This window comes from Ostrea edulis, chromosome 4 (assembly GCF_947568905.1).
Source record: "Ostrea edulis chromosome 4, xbOstEdul1.1, whole genome shotgun sequence".
NCBI lineage: Eukaryota > Metazoa > Mollusca > Bivalvia > Ostreida > Ostreidae > Ostrea > Ostrea edulis.
The window spans coordinates 5,510,030-5,526,434 of NC_079167.1; the positions used below are offsets into that span (position 1 = coordinate 5,510,030).

Consider the following 16,405-nt stretch of genomic DNA (forward strand, 5'->3'; position numbering starts at 1 on the left):
TATTGTTCAGAAAGTAATAAATCATACTGAATGAATAGTTAATCTTCCGATATCGATGACATCCCGTTAGTATTTAAGATTCAGCCATACATGTTTGAACCTGCTGCTGTGCCAAATCTTAGAGAAATTCTGTCAGCAAACATTAATATTACAGCGATATTGACGACCTCCGACAGAACTCTATACTCAAATCGTATAGTGTGTGTTTAAGAGGGAGAGAAGAGAGGGGGACTTGTCATTTAATACATAAGGCCAATAGTCATAACCTCTACCTTATTGAAAGGGTGGAATGACTTTTCGTTCGCAAACATTTTGTGTTCCCTTGTAGATCATAATATTCTTTTTAAAGTATTGGAGGTCTGTACATGTAGACTGCGTGTAACAATATGCATTAGCCAATCTAATGAAAATCAGTTCTTTTCTAACCGTTACATTGGGGAAGGTAGAAAAAGTCTACTGATTTAATTTATGTTTTTTTTTCCATTGGGGGGGGGGGGGGGGGGGGGGGGCTATACTCAAATCGTATAGTGTGTGTTTAAGAGGGAGAGAAGAGAGGGGGACTTGTCATTTAATACATAGGGCCAATAGTCATAACCTCTACCTTATAATCGTCCCACTCACTACTATAAAAAATATGGGGGGGGGGGGGGAGGCTGACATCCATTATATAGTTGCATTTTCCCCCACTACGTTGGCACGCAGCATAATTTTAAATAAAGCCGCAGTATTTAAAAAATCTTGATGATTATTAACAAGGATTTTTTCAACTTTTAATTCTTTTGTTTTCTATATTGATCTGGGGTGGGGTGGGGGTGGGTGGGTGTGGGTGGGGTTAGTCATTTCGTACATGGTGTCAATACTCAAAACTTCAAGCATAAAGGGGGGGGGGGGGGGGGGGCAGAAAACCAATATATTGTTGCATATGAAATCAAAGGCGCATATACATGTATATAAATTGTATGCTACACAGAAATTTCTGTGGTTGCCATGTAGACCCGCGTTGACGTTGATGGTGTCAATACCTGGTTCTAGAAGTCAGTCTCTGATTATGTCCAGTCTAAAGGACAATGAGCCTATTAATTTGTAAACAGAAATGTTGAAATCATGAATTAAATGGGTTAGAATGCAATATGTAACTTCGTCATTGAAGGTGGTTTTCCGTTGGTTTGAAGTATTTCTAAGTTTAGTTCTAAGTTCACAAAATTTCTCCGACCTCATAGGTAAAAGTAAAGAAACTCTTCTTTTTTTGTGTGTGCTGATTATTACAGCTATATACTGTAGAACAATATAATGGAACTTGTAATGGTTGAATCTCTCCAATTTGTATCAATAGCCTGCTGTATATGCTGTTCACAACTTGTTTAAATGTTTTCATGCTTTCTCGCGCTTCACCACGATTGACACGTATGATGTCACATAATGATGGTGCGAAAATCTCCAACAAGAATATGCACATCTGGCTTTTAGCACTTTTGATACATAATAATCAATAAAACATGCTGTATATCGATCGAAAAAATAATACCGGCACGATTTAAAACACCACATTTTCATATAAATTTACAAGCAATAAAAACCGTGGTAAAAACACTTTAATATTTAGGTAGGTAAAGTTGGCTACTAGTAACCAGCTACTAGTAACTGGCTACTTAAAAAGAGAAAAGTTGGCTACTAGTAGCCAGCTACTTGAACCAGGAAAAGTTAGCTACTAGTAGCCAGCTACTAAAAGTAAGAAAAGTTAGCTACTCGTAGCCAGCTACTACAAAATATAAAAGTTGTATAATTACTGATAGCTCGCTACCAGATAAAGGTTAATGAGTTTGAAAATTATTATCTATCAGATTTATTTCTAAAGAGGACGAGGAGTCCTATGAAATTGCATGCTCAATTATCCCCAATAACACAACGTTGCAATGCAAAATACGAATAAACTTTTTCAACTGAGTGTTTACTTTAAAAGTGATACGGATTGAATTCAGACCTTCAATCATTTGATATACCATCCATTTTGAGATATCTGCTACTTTTACAATTTGATTCGAGTTACCCTGAAATTTCAACGTAAGTGTGAATACCGTAAGAAACTTTTATGTTTGACTTTATGTTTGTATAGATATCTGAGGAATTTACGACTATAAATATGGCAAGAAGTGATAGATGGTGTTTTGGTACGCCACGAATTTTCAGATATCGCTCTTTAAGAAATCAGTCACTTATACGTACAATGAAATTTCAAGATCAGTATGAATACCTTAAGAAACTCCGTGTTTATATCATATATTTAACTTATTTACAACGATACGTATGGCGAGTAGTGATATTGGGTATCGTGATATGTCATCAATTTTCAGATATCACGCTTAAGGAAGTCAGGTACATATACCTTTTGATGGCAGGTAAACTGAAATTTCAAGTTTTTCGCAAATATCTTAAGGCACTCTGAGTTTGTATTAGATATCTGACTAATCTACAATTATCAAAGTGAAGAAGAGTGATATTAGGTATCTTGACATGCCATAATTTTCCAGATATCATGCTTAAGGAAGTCAGCTACTTATACCTTTTGATTGCAGGTAACATGAAATTTCAAGTTTTCTACCAATATTTTAAGGAACTCTGAGTTTGTATTAGATATCTGACTAATTTACAATTATCAAAGTGAAGAAGAGTGATATTAGGTATCTTGACATGCCATAGATTTCCAGATATCACGCTGAAGGAAGTCAGCTACTTATACCTTTTGATTGCAGGTAACCTGAAAATTAAAGTTTTTAGAAAATATTTTAAGGAACTCCTTCTTTGTTTTAAATATCTGATTAATTTACCAATGCACATATGACAAAATCTGATATTATGTATCTTGATATGCCATCAATTTTTAGATATCACGCATAAGGAAGTCAGCTACTTATACCTTTTGATTGCAGGTAACCTGAAATTTCAAGTTTTTCATAAATATCTTAAAGAACTCTGTGTTTGTATTAGATATCTGACTAATTTACAACTACCCACGTGAAGAGGTGTGATATTAGGTATCTTGATATGCCAACAATTTTCGGATATCATACTTGACGAAGTCAGCTACTTATACCTTTTGATTCCAGGTAACGTGAAATTTAAAGTTTTTCATAAATATCTTAAAGAACTCTGTGTTTGTATTAGATATCTGACTAATTTACAACTACCAACGTGAAGAGGTGTGATATTAGGTATCTTGATATGACAACAATTTTCGGATATCATACTTGACGAAGTCAGCTACTTATACCTTTAGATTCCAGGTAACGTGAAATTTCAAGTTTTTCATAAATATCTTAAAGAACTCTGTGTTTGTATTAGATATCTGACTAATTAACAACTACCCATGTGAAGTGGAGTGGTACTAGGTATCTCGATATGCCATTAATTTTTAGATATCACGCTTAAGGAAGTCAGCTACTTATACCTTTTGATTGCAGGTAACCTGAAAATTAAAGTTTTTAGAAAATATTTTAAGGAACTCCTTCTTTGTTTTAAATATCTGATTGATTTACCAATGCACATATGACAAAATCTGATATTAGGTATCTTAATATGTCATCAATTTTTAGATATCATGCTTAAGGAAGTCAGCTACTTATACCTTTAGATTCCAGGTAACATGAAATTTCAAGTTTTTTCATAAATATCTCTAAAAACTCTATGTTTGTATTAGATATCTGACTAGTTTACAACTATCCATGTGAAGTGGAGTGGTACTAGGTATCTTGATATGTCATTAATTTTGAGATATCATACTTAACGAAGTCAGCTACTTATACCTTTTGATTGCAGGTAACCTGAAATTTCAAGTTTTTCATAAATATCTTAAAGAACTCTGTGTTTGTATTAGATATCTGACTAATTTACAACTACCAACGTGAAGAGGTGTGATATTAGGTATCTTGATATGCCAACAATTTTCGGATATCATACTTAACGAAGTCAGCTACTTATGCCTTTAGATTCCAGGTAACCTGAAATTTCAAGTTTTTCATAAATATCTTAAAGAACTCTGTATTTGTATTAGATATCTGACTAATTAACAACTACCCATGTGAAGAGGTGTGATATTAGGTATCTTGATATGCCAACAATTTTCGGATATCATACTTAACGAAGTCAGCTACTTATACCTTTTGATTCCAGGTAACCTGAAATTTCAAATTTTTCATAAATATCTTAAAGAACTCTGAGTTTGTATTAAATATTTGACTAATTTACAATTATCAAAGTGAAGAAGAGTGATATTAGGTATCTTGACATACCCTTAAATTTCCAGATATCACGCTTAAGGAAGTCAGCTATTTATACCTTTTGATTGCAGGTATAAGTAGCTGACTTCCTTCAGCGTGATATCTAGAAATTTATGGCTTGTCAAGATACCTAATATCACTCTTCTTCACTTTGATAATTGTAAATTAGTCAGATATCTAATACAAACTCAGAGTTCCTTAAAATATTGGTAGAAAACTTGAAATTTCATGTTACCTGCAATCAAAAGGTATAAGTAGCTGACTTCCTTAAGCGTGATATCTAGAAATTTATGACATATCAAGATACCTAATATCAGATTTTGTCATATGTGCATTGGTAAATTAATCAGATATTTAAAACAAAGACGGAGTTCCGTAAAATATTTTCTAAAACTTTAATTTTCAGGTATACCTTTTGATTGCAGGTAACCTGAAAATTAAAGTTTTTAGAAAATATTTTAAGGAGCTCCGTGTTTGTATTAGATATCTGATTAATTTACCAATGCACACATGACAAGATGTGATATTAGGTATTTTGATATGCCAACAATTTTCAGATATCACGTTTAAGGAGGTCAGATACTTTTACCATTTGATTCTAAGTAGCCTGAAATTTCAAGTTTTCCATACATATCTTAAGGAACTCTGCGTTTGTATTAGATACATCATAATTTACCATCTCACATATGACAATTAAGTATCTTATTATGCCATCAATTTTCAGATATCACGCTTAAGGAAGTTAGTTACTTAGACCTTTTCATTCCTGGTTACCTGAAATTTCAAATGTTTTGTAGATATCTTTTAAGGAACTGTGTGTTTGTATTAGATATCAGACTAATTATTTACTATCCACCTGAAGAGGAGTGATATCAGGTATCTTAATATGCCATCAATTTTCAAATACATATGTTAGATATCTGACTAATTTATTTTTGTCGATATTACTGGGCTTTGTATGAAGTGTCTTGATATGCAATCAATTTTCAGATATCTCGTTCAACGGAGTCAGCTACTAATACCTTTTGATTCCAGACATCCTGAAATTTAAAGTGCTTTGTATATAGCTTAAGGAACTCTGTGTTTCTGTTAGATATCTGACTAGTAAACTACTATCCACGTGAAGAGGTATGATAATAGGTATCAAGATACATAATATCACTTCTCTTCACGTGGAGGGTTGTAAGTTAGTCAGATATCTAATACAGACGCAGAGTTCCTCAAGATATTTACGGAAAACTTCAAATTTCAGGTTACTTAGAATCAAAAAGTATAAGTAGCTGACTTCCTTAAGGGTGATATCTGAAAATTAATTGTATATCAAGATACCTAATATCACTCCTCTTCATGTGGATAGTTGTAAGTTAGTCAGATATCTAATACAAAAGCAGAGTTACTTAAGATATTTATGAAAAAGTTGAAATTTCAGGTGTCGAGGAATCAAAAGGTATAAGTAGCTGACTTCCTAAAGGGTGATATCTGAAAATTGATGGCATATCAAGATCCCTAATATCACTCCTCTTCATGTGGATAGTTGGAACTTAGTCAGATATCGAATACAAACGCAGAGTTCCTTAAGATATTTACGGAAAACTTGAAATTTTAGGTTACCTGCAATCAAAAGGTATAAGCAGCCGACTTCCTTAAGCGTGATATCTAAAAATTGATGGCATATCAAGATACCTAATATAACTCCTTGTCATAAGTGCACAAGTAAATTAATATAATATCTAATACAAACACAGACTTCCTTAGAATATTTGCTAAAAGCTTTAAATTTTAAGCTTCTTGGAATCAAAAGGTCAGCTGCCTTAAGATAAGCTGACTTCCTTAAGCGTGATATCTCAAAATTAATGGCATATCAAAATACCTAGTACCACTCCACTTCACATGGATAGTTGTAAACTAGTCAGATATCTAATACAAACACAGAGTTCTTTAAGATATTTATGAAAAACTTGAAATTTCATGTTACCTGGAATCTAAAGGTATAAGTAGCTGACTTCGTTAAGTATGATATCGAAAATTGTTGGCATATCAAGATACCTAATATCACACCTCTTCACGTGGGTAGTTGTAAATTAGTCAGATATCTAATACAAACACAGAGTTCTTTAAGATATTTATGAAAAACTTGAAATTTCAGGATACCAGGAATCAAAAGGTATAAGTAGCTGACTTCCTTAAGCATGATATCTGGAAATTTATGGCATGTCAAGATACCTAATATCACTCTTCTTCACTTTGATAATTGTAAATTAGTCAGATATCTAATACAAACTCAGAGTTCCTTAAAATATTGGTAGAAAACTTGAAATTTCATGTTACCTGCAATCAAAAGGTATAAGTAGCTGACTTTCTTAAGCGTGATATCTGGAAATCTATGGCATGTCAAGATACCTAATATCACTCTTCTTCACTTTGATAATTGTAGATTAGTCAGATATCTAATACAAACTCAGAGTGCCTTAAGATATTTGCGAAAAACTTGAAATTTCAGTTTACCTGCCATCAAAAGGTATATGTACCTGACTTCCTTAACCCTTTAACTACCAGAAATTTTCGAGTTTTCCTTCAAAGCTGATACAAATATTTCAAATTGAAATTAAAGCATTTTCTAGTCTTATTTTCGTAATATAACCTATGCATATTCTGAAAGGAAAAATCCTGAAGATTTTAATTATGCACTAAAATATGGTGTAACGGTTGCCATGACAACAAAAATACTCCACAAATCCCAAAGATATGTATTTTCACCATTTTCGTCACCTAAAACACACAAATTAAATGTTTATCAGCCTTCATTTAAGTAAATTTTAGGAATAGTTGTATTCATATGTATGTATAACATGCATTCATAAAATTTAGTGTCATTTATTGTACATGTACATTAACATTGAAGTACAATATGCGTATAAGTTACAGTAGACTTATAGTACCTGTAATTATTGTAAAATGTTCCTTAAAACTTGATAAAGAAATTTTTTAATGAAAATTAAAACTCTCTCTACGTATATTTTTAGAATATAACTCATAAAAATTTCAAAATGAAAAAAATAAGTTTCCAATTATGCAGTGTAACGAATTTTTACAGTTACCATGGCAACTAAATGAGTCCATGAATCACAAAAATATGTTGTTGGTTTTTTTTTCGGTACATTTTCATTGTATGTTGTTGGGTTTTTTTCCGGTACATTTTCATTGTTGATTTTCATCCCTTCCTTCACATGAAAATAAAAATTGACCAGTAAACTGCTACACTAAGTTTTGAATTATGTAGTATGACCTGATGTTATGGTTGCCATGGCAACACAATAATCCATAAATCGCTAAAATGAGTTTTTCATCCTTTTCTTCCCTTGAAATAGAAAAATTGTTCAATAAACTATCACAATATTTACGTCATGTACGTAATGATATCATGAAAACTAGCAGTACAAGTTCAAATATACATGTAAGGTTTATAAACCTACAATACATACAAACCATATGCCTATAGAAATTAAATACCTTTACTCTCCAAATTCTAATATAATATTGTTCAGTAGATCATAAATGTGTCAATAGCTTGGTTCGTTTATAATACAATAAGCCAACTACAAGTATATTGCATCCGCGCTAGTCACGCTTACTAAGTCCGGGAGTACCGAACGTATGAACATTAGGCGTGGTTTGCGACGGTGAATATACTGATAAAACAGTGTACCATATATTTAGAGCGTTATATGATCTAAATTGTTACTGATTTTTTTCTATTTATATTATAAAAATAATGCATACACTGTCTCGCCTCGATCACGCATAGAGAACTACACCATCGGCACCGACGCTTTTTTCGCTGATGTGTCTCACATGCAAGCCGTTTTCTCATCGGACTGAAGAAGTTTCCGATCAGACACTGTGCAACGTCTAGTGAGAAATCAATTAGAGAGTAATGCCTGTAAGGTTTCACGGTACCTGGGTTGTTCAACCATAGAATATAAAAGGTGTTTCCTGCAGGCACGTATAATAGGGGAGGGGGTGTTGCCATCCCCCAACTTTTCTCAACACCTTTTAATGTTAAAAGATATATTTGGTGACCCCCTCCCATATTTTATGATAGTATTGAAATATAAAAATGTAAAGTCGAAGTTATGAATTGAACTTGTGTACATGTATTGAAAGGTGCGAAACCCCCTCCCCCTATTTAAGAAGTCGAAGTTTGGGATTTTTTATGAGTTGGCGCTAATACATGTAACATCCCTCAATTTTAAATTTTCGGAATTTTTTAAAGGTTGCACGTTACTCCCGCATCCCCACCTCGAGTTAGGAGAATTTAAGTGCTGATTGTCCTAAAGAAGAACTTTTTAAAAATGTGTTGTTTTTTTTTGTTTTTTGTTTTTGGTTTATCTATTCATTTATCCATTTATTTATTTTTATTTGCTCGTCAAGAAATTTAGACAATGGTGTAGGGATTTTTTCCGGCTTCCCCTCCCCCTGTTGAAAAATTATGCTACATACATGTACGTGCCTGTCCTGTATAAAATACCTGCATGTCGTAATGCGGTTATCCTGCAGGTCCCTGTGTACTGAGTGTGTACCGTACATAATAGAACCCCTTTTTTACAAAGTAGTTTCCATATGAGTGAAAAATTCTCAAGAGGGACATTAAACAATATTCAATCAATAGAGTACAGTTTCTTGCATGATTTTACATGTAGTGATAATTGATTACTAATATTTTAAGCGTACTTTTAAAAGCATCACTATTTAGTATTATATGTAGATCAGAGAGTCTTCGTCGGCACTGTACGCAATCGTATTTTTTCTCTGACATAATTCAAAAAGTTCGCAATATTTTGTATTTACATATCTGTATACTTTATGCTGTATGTGTGTGTGTGTTTTGTGGTGGGTTTTTTTAATAACGGAAATTTGATTAAAATTGTTGTCATTGTCATCAAATATTTAAAGAAATTTACCGATGTATTGTCATCTGACCAGTACATATCAGAGAAATAACTATATTTATTTGTATATATGTCTTTGTACATTTGGATATTGGGTAATTGTTTAATTCCCATCAAAGATACGCATGTGGTTTGTTGAGGTCACGCCGTCCTGTACTCGATCTGCTTTCTGTTCTGTACATATCTGTGTCCTTTGCTGTTTCCCCAAAACTGATAAGAGGTAATATCAGCAGAAAGTAACAGTATACATTATATAAGAGGGGAGGGGGGGGGGGGTGAAAGGAAGGAGCTGGGAGGGGGAGAAAAGAGGTTTAGTGGGGAGGTTCTTATACTTCTTTTCTTAAAACTCCTTCGTTTTTCCTTTTTTACCACTGCATCAATGCATCATATACGTATTCGATGCCGTACCCATTGTGTTTTGACAGATAAAAGAAACAATTAACAAATACAGAATATAAATGCATTTGCAATATCGCGTTAGCCTGTTATATTTATATATAAATATTATAACCGTTGCAGTGCATATGGGTAGTAAACTGGCATGTAATACGCTTTAGTTCCCAAATGAAATATGCAATTTATCACTATTCGGGGGAAGAGATGGGGAGAGGGCTACCCCCTGTCCGTCCCCTTATATAAGGAGTCAAGTTCATGAGAAGGACCAACATCTTCATGGAACTTTATATTTACGCTATGGAGTTGATGCGACTAGAAGTAGAAATCCTCGCCGGTATGTCACTCAAATGACTGTCCAGTGTACACTGGTGACTGTGTTTCTATATATTCTGATTCATTGTCCTTATTATAGAAACTTCTTCGTAACTGTAGTCATCTACACCAATGTCTGACGGTGACCCAACGGACAACAAAACTGAGCCTTGTATCGCTTTCAGCGCTATACTCCATTTGCTGTTTATAATACAGTCATGACAACGTAACAAGAAATGGAAATATTTAGTTAAAACAACTTATTTGACATACTTGTACTGAAGTTATTATTTTTTTTAAAAATTCTAACAGATTATTATTGCAAATAAAGGGAAAAATCCTAATCTAAACGCTAACACGTTTAAATGAGTATACATACTTACATCCAACACACACTGACAACTTGCTCGTAATGATTAACTTATAAAAAGTGTACATTTTAGTCCTTTCCATAGCCTACATCATATTATTTGCCTATTCATCTAATGAAAATATACATCAATACCTTTTTTTCAATTCATGCATGTGAGACACTCAAATGTGAACAAACCTTTATTCTTTTAGATTATATAATACATGTACGTGAAAAAGATAGAGAGAGAAATAACACACAAATCCCGTGCGCTTTAGCCATTTTTTCACACTTAGGCTGAATGCGGACATGTACGTGAAAAAGATGGAGAGAAAAAAACCCCCACAAATCCCGTGCGCATTGTACCACCTTCACAATCACGGATTTTTCTTACGAGTCCTTACGGATCTCCGACTCGTAGTCAATCACAAGCATTCGTAAATCACTTGTCGGTATCCATGTCTAAATCGTAACAATCCGTGTACTTTTATGGATTTGTGGAATACGTAAGGGTCCGTAAGAAAATCCGTGAAGGTGAAGCCATTGTTCACACACGTATACTTAGACTGAAGGCGGACACGCTTACATAGGGAAAATAAATGTACATTGTATTTAGGTTGTAAAACAGTAGTTCTAATTCATAAAACAAAAACAAAACACCCAATCACAAATTTATTTACTTTTTCCACGTAAATATAGTTATGTATCGTTATATAATTTATTTGCGCAATACACACGCACGCTAATGTCAAATGACGACAAAGTGCATTTTTATCGCGTTTAACTTGTAAAATGCATTACTTTCATGAAGAAATAGGTCTATGACACTTGCCCGTACCTAAATATGATCATAAGAAAAAATGAAGCAAATATTTCAACCTTTCTGAATATGATATACGTTTTTAAATCTTGTGTTTTTCAGAAAAGATTTTACTAACAGAATATAACACAATTTTTGTCATTTCGGCTTAATTTTTCTACTTTCCGGTAACGATGTGCGATTCTAAATGCGTGTTTTCAACTAGTTCCCAACATCGCACAGAAAAACTTTGAGTAGAAAAATTGTTTAGTTTTTACTCTACTTTTAGAAAATATGATTTGTTTCATTATATTCCAATTAATAACAAAACGCCCCCAATTTAATCCCGTCATCACATAAAAGGCGTCAAAAGGCGTCACTGGGCGTTAAAGGGTTAAGCGTGATATCTGAAAAATGATGACATATCACGATACCCAATATCACTACTCGCCATACGTATCGTTGTAAATAAGTTAAATATATGATATAAACACGGAGTTCCTTAAGGTATTCATACTGATCTTGAAATTTCATTGTACCGATAATCAAAATGTATAAGTAACTGATTTCCTAAAGAGCGATATCTGAAAATTCGTGGCGTACCAAAACACCATCTATCACTTCTTGCCATATTTATAGTCGTAAATTCCTCAGATATCTATACAAACATAAAGTCAAACATAAAGTTTCTTACGGTATTCACACTTATGTTGAAATTTCAGGGTAACTCGAATCAAATTGTAAAAGTAGCAGATATCTCAAAATGGATGGTATATCAAATGATTGAAGGTCTGAATTCAATCCGTATCACTTTTAAAGTAAACACTCAGTTGAAAAAGTTTATTCGTATTTTGCATTGCAACGTTGTGTTATTGGGGATAATTGAGCATGCAATTTCATAGGACTCCTCGTCCTCTTTAGAAATAAATCTGATAGATAATAATTTTCAAACTCATTAACCTTTATCTGGTAGCGAGCTATCAGTAATTATACAACTTTTATATTTTGTAGTAGCTGGCTACGAGTAGCTAACTTTTCTTACTTTTAGTAGCTGGCTACTAGTAGCTAACTTTTCCTGGTTCAAGTAGCTGGCTACTAGTAGCCAACTTTTCTCTTTTTAAGTAGCCAGTTACTAGTAGCTGGTTACTAGTAGCCAACTTTACCGATCTTTATCTTACATGATTGAAATGAATTGAAAATGAAATCCAAATTCTAAAATAAAAGTAACAGATTCTTTTTTTTTTTTTACAAATGAACTACAATAGTTTCAATAAAGTTGAAATCTAAACTACATTAACTAAATATCTTACTCTTTGGGAAGTGTGATTGTTAAAGAGTTGTCATCAGAAATGTGTATGTTATCCACCAAGATCAAAGTGTTTCCATTCTGCTTCCAAGACACCACAATAAAATGCCAGCCACCATCATCCATTTGAATCGGAGCTCCGTTGTACTCAATATCAACAGTGTGTGTTTTCGTTGCATTCATAAATACAATGGTGTTGTTCTTAACTTCCATGAAATCCCTGAAAGAGAAGTAATGAAGACAAACTGAAACAAACTTTACATTTAAGTGTAATTGTAGCAGTCATGTTTTAATGTTTTAATAGTGTGATATGAACAATTACAAAATAAGGTCACATTCATTTTAAATATTATATGCTAATTATATATGAACAAAACATAATCCTTGCAATGCAAATTAAGTTGGCATGATATGCTGTACCATTTAACCAATGAATATGACAGATTATTTTAATTTAAATGGAAACAAGAGCATCGCTAAGCAGAGCATCCCCTTGCGACAGGAAATGTTATGAATTAACATATGCATTATTTAGGCATAAATGAAGTATGAGGTCAAAATCTATTGAAGAAAATCAAGATAAATTTACAGATATATATATAGATAGATAGCTTTCAATTCATATATCTCTCCTTTATTCCATCCCTGTCTCTGCACTGCAATTGCTGCTCTCATCACCCCCCCCCACCCTCCCCCGTCTCTCTTTAAACAGAAGAGTATCTTTTTTCTTGTATCAGGAAAAGGTTCCAAAATGTATTAAGTGGACAACAGTAGGTATACCAACTGGCAGGCGCAAAACATCTTGCTGGGGGAAATAACATGCATACGTGGATGGGCAGTTTCCCTTATTCGTAGCAGAAACACATCATGTATGCTCTAAAGTTCAGTAATTTACCTACATTACAGTTACATTCATGAAGAATCAAATCTGATGATTGCCACGGAAGCAGCAATGTTTTTTCAAAATGAAACGGAACAATAATATCCCGGTGATGAGAGGTCGTTGAAACTTGTAAAATGTTGTTTTTCCTCCCAAGAATTATATACGTACTTCTCAATGCCTCACAGATTAATTCTATATTGTTAACTGACACGAGTGGTAATGTAACTGCGATGTTCATAGAAATGCGACGAATGACTTTTAATTCATACACAATGTCTCAATATTTGTGCACGCAAATGTTCAATAATATGGCAACATACAAACACAAAGTTATCTCACCAAATTACCCGAATTCATGCACGCTGTCAATATACCGGAATTCATAATAGTTTTATACTGATTTATACACATTCTCTTACTATTCTAATTTACTTTCACTTTATCCGAAAGTATGTATTGTAAACTCATACATAAATTCCAGTTTTTAAATGTTGTAACGGTGCAATATTTAAAAAAAAATGTTTCAACAATTTACTTGAAAATAAATATATAGGGTTCGTTCTCTTACAATGCCACAAAAGTATGCGAAGTTTGATACTCCTTGGTGCAAGGGTTCTCTTTAAATTTTGCCCACAATTAAGCTGCAATAGACACACACACAAGTTAGCGATGCTATATCCCCTTCGCAACTAGTAGCATGAGGGGATAATAATTTCATCTAATTGACGAAAGGTTCATGGTCTGTGATTGATGCTCGTCTCAATAATTTTGGTAAAAGTTGTCCTAACTCAATACTCCGACATTTCCTTGTTACCTCTCATCAAACTGCTTCCATTTCTGATTGACTTTTTGGCTTAGAGCAAACTATTACGAAACCCACCCGAGTAACAAAAGATTCAAGCACGCTCATCGATCACATCTATATAAATGTGCGTGAAGTTTACAGCTCATCTGGTGTAGTGCCAATAGGTCTGAGTGATCGTCACCTGGTGTATGTCGTCCGAAAGCGTGACACACAAACTGATCATATAAATGTGAAATACAGAGATCAGAAGAAATTTGACGAAAACGATTTTCTCGGGGATTTGCGGGGTGTTGAATGGAATAACATTAAATCTTTTAACAACGTAAATAAAATGTGGTCAACATTTAAGAAGCTTTTTATGGAAATAGTTGACGAACATATGCCAGTCAAAGAGCGCCGTATCCGGGCCGATTCCGAAAAATGGATTAACGGACGACGTTCTATCTGAAATTCGTCAAAGGGATAATCTCCATCGGAAGGCTCTAAGATCCCGCCACGAATCGGACTAGGCCTTATATCGATCAGCAAGGAACCGCGTTGTAAAAATAATTGGTGGTGCTAAAAGGGAATTTGTTGACAATGCGATAAATCAATGCAGTGACAAACCTAAGGATATGTGGAAAAGATTAAAGCAATTTCTACCATCTAAATCTGCAGGCGCATCAGCATCCTACCTAGAAATTGATGGCGAAGTAATTGCAGACTCCTGTAAAATTTCAAATGCCTTCAATGATTTCTTTTGTGACATAGGTCATAAATTTGCGACAAATTTTGATGATTCGCTCCCAAAAATTGAACAACTAATGCCGAAAGGCTCATTTACAATTCCAAATGTATCTAGAGAATTTTAGAAGAAAGAAATTAAAAGCATGTCAAGTTCAAAAGCTACAGGTATGGATGAAATTTCTGTAAAATTACTGAAAGTGAGTATTGATGTTGTAGCTGACATATTGTGTTTCATCATGAATTTCTCTATACAGGAGGGTGACGTTGTAAATGAATGGAAAAAAGCTAGAGTTACCCCACTTTTCAAATCTGGGGATAAATTCCATGTTAATAATTATAGACCGGTATCTGTTTTACCTATCATAAGTAAAATTATGGAAAGACATGTTTTGAACACTTTTTACGAGTATTTGAATGCAAATAATCTTTTAACAGCATCAATCAGGTTTCAGACCAAAACATTCTTGCGAAACTGCTTTACATAATATCATTGACAAATGGTTTGAGAACATTGATAAAGGGAAACTTACAGGTGTACTTTTTATTATTTGCCACAGTTAATCATGATGTATTGATGCACAAACTTTTTCTTATGGTATCTGTGAAAAAACTTTTAAATGGTTTCATTCTTATCTATATGAAAGATCGCAATGTGTCAAATGGAATGGGACCATCTCAAAGGAAAAAGATGTTACCATCGGAGTCCCTCAGGGTTCTATATTGGGTCCTCTGTTTTTTATTCTGTTTGTAAATGACTACCCAACATGTCTCAAGCACTCTACAGTCAATATATATGCAGATGATACCACACAAGATGTTTCTGCTAAATTTTTAGATGTAATTGAAAAAAAAAATTAAAGGATGATCTCATAAATTCTATGGAATGGACGCATACGAATTTAAAGAAAACACAATGTATTTTAATAGGAACGTCACAGAAATTATCGAAATGTAGAAACCTTTGTATTAATGTTGGTGAAATTTTTACAGAAAATGTCAAATGTGCCAAACTTTTAGGTGTTTACATCGATGAATGTCTTACGTGGTCTTATCACACAGATGCCTTATGTAAAAAAACTTAATCAGAAACTAGGTGTTTTAAGGAGATTGAGTACTTTTATGTCAAAGGAGGCACTACTCAAAATTTACAATACTATTGTTTTTCCTCATTTTAATTATTGCTGTACAGTATGGCAGGACACAAAGAACAAGACAAATATTGATAGGCTTATTAAATTACAAAAGAGGGCAGCAAGGATCATTTAACATATCAAAGTACTTCATTCAGTGTCAACTTCTTGCATGCTATCAAATTTGAGATGGATGCCTTTGATTGACTATTTTATCTATCGAAAAATTATTCTTATGTTTAAAGTTTTACATCACATGACTCCAGAGTATTTACATGTTTATAGATTTGTGAATGAGGTAAACACAAGAAATACAAGACAGAGCTCTACAAATTTTATTTATGTTACAAGAGCCAAAACAGAATATTTTAGAAGATCTTTTATCATTTCAGCAGCAATTTTATGGAATTCGTTACCAGATTTTATAAGAAAATGCACAACTACCACATCTTTTAAATCAGCCTATCTAAAAC

At 33.4% G+C, this 16,405-nt stretch overlaps 1 protein-coding gene across 2 annotated transcripts in view; it reads right to left on the reverse strand.

The window, feature by feature from the left end:
• Positions 1-16,405, reverse strand: part of LOC125668853 (sushi, von Willebrand factor type A, EGF and pentraxin domain-containing protein 1-like) — a 337,072-nt gene that overhangs the window by 82,124 nt on the left and 238,543 nt on the right. For both annotated transcript variants that reach the window (XM_056161741.1, XM_056161742.1), the window contains one exon: positions 12,393-12,608. In XM_056161741.1, the coding sequence (XP_056017716.1) occupies positions 12,393-12,608 (216 nt within the window). The remainder of the gene's footprint in view (positions 1-12,392; positions 12,609-16,405) is intronic.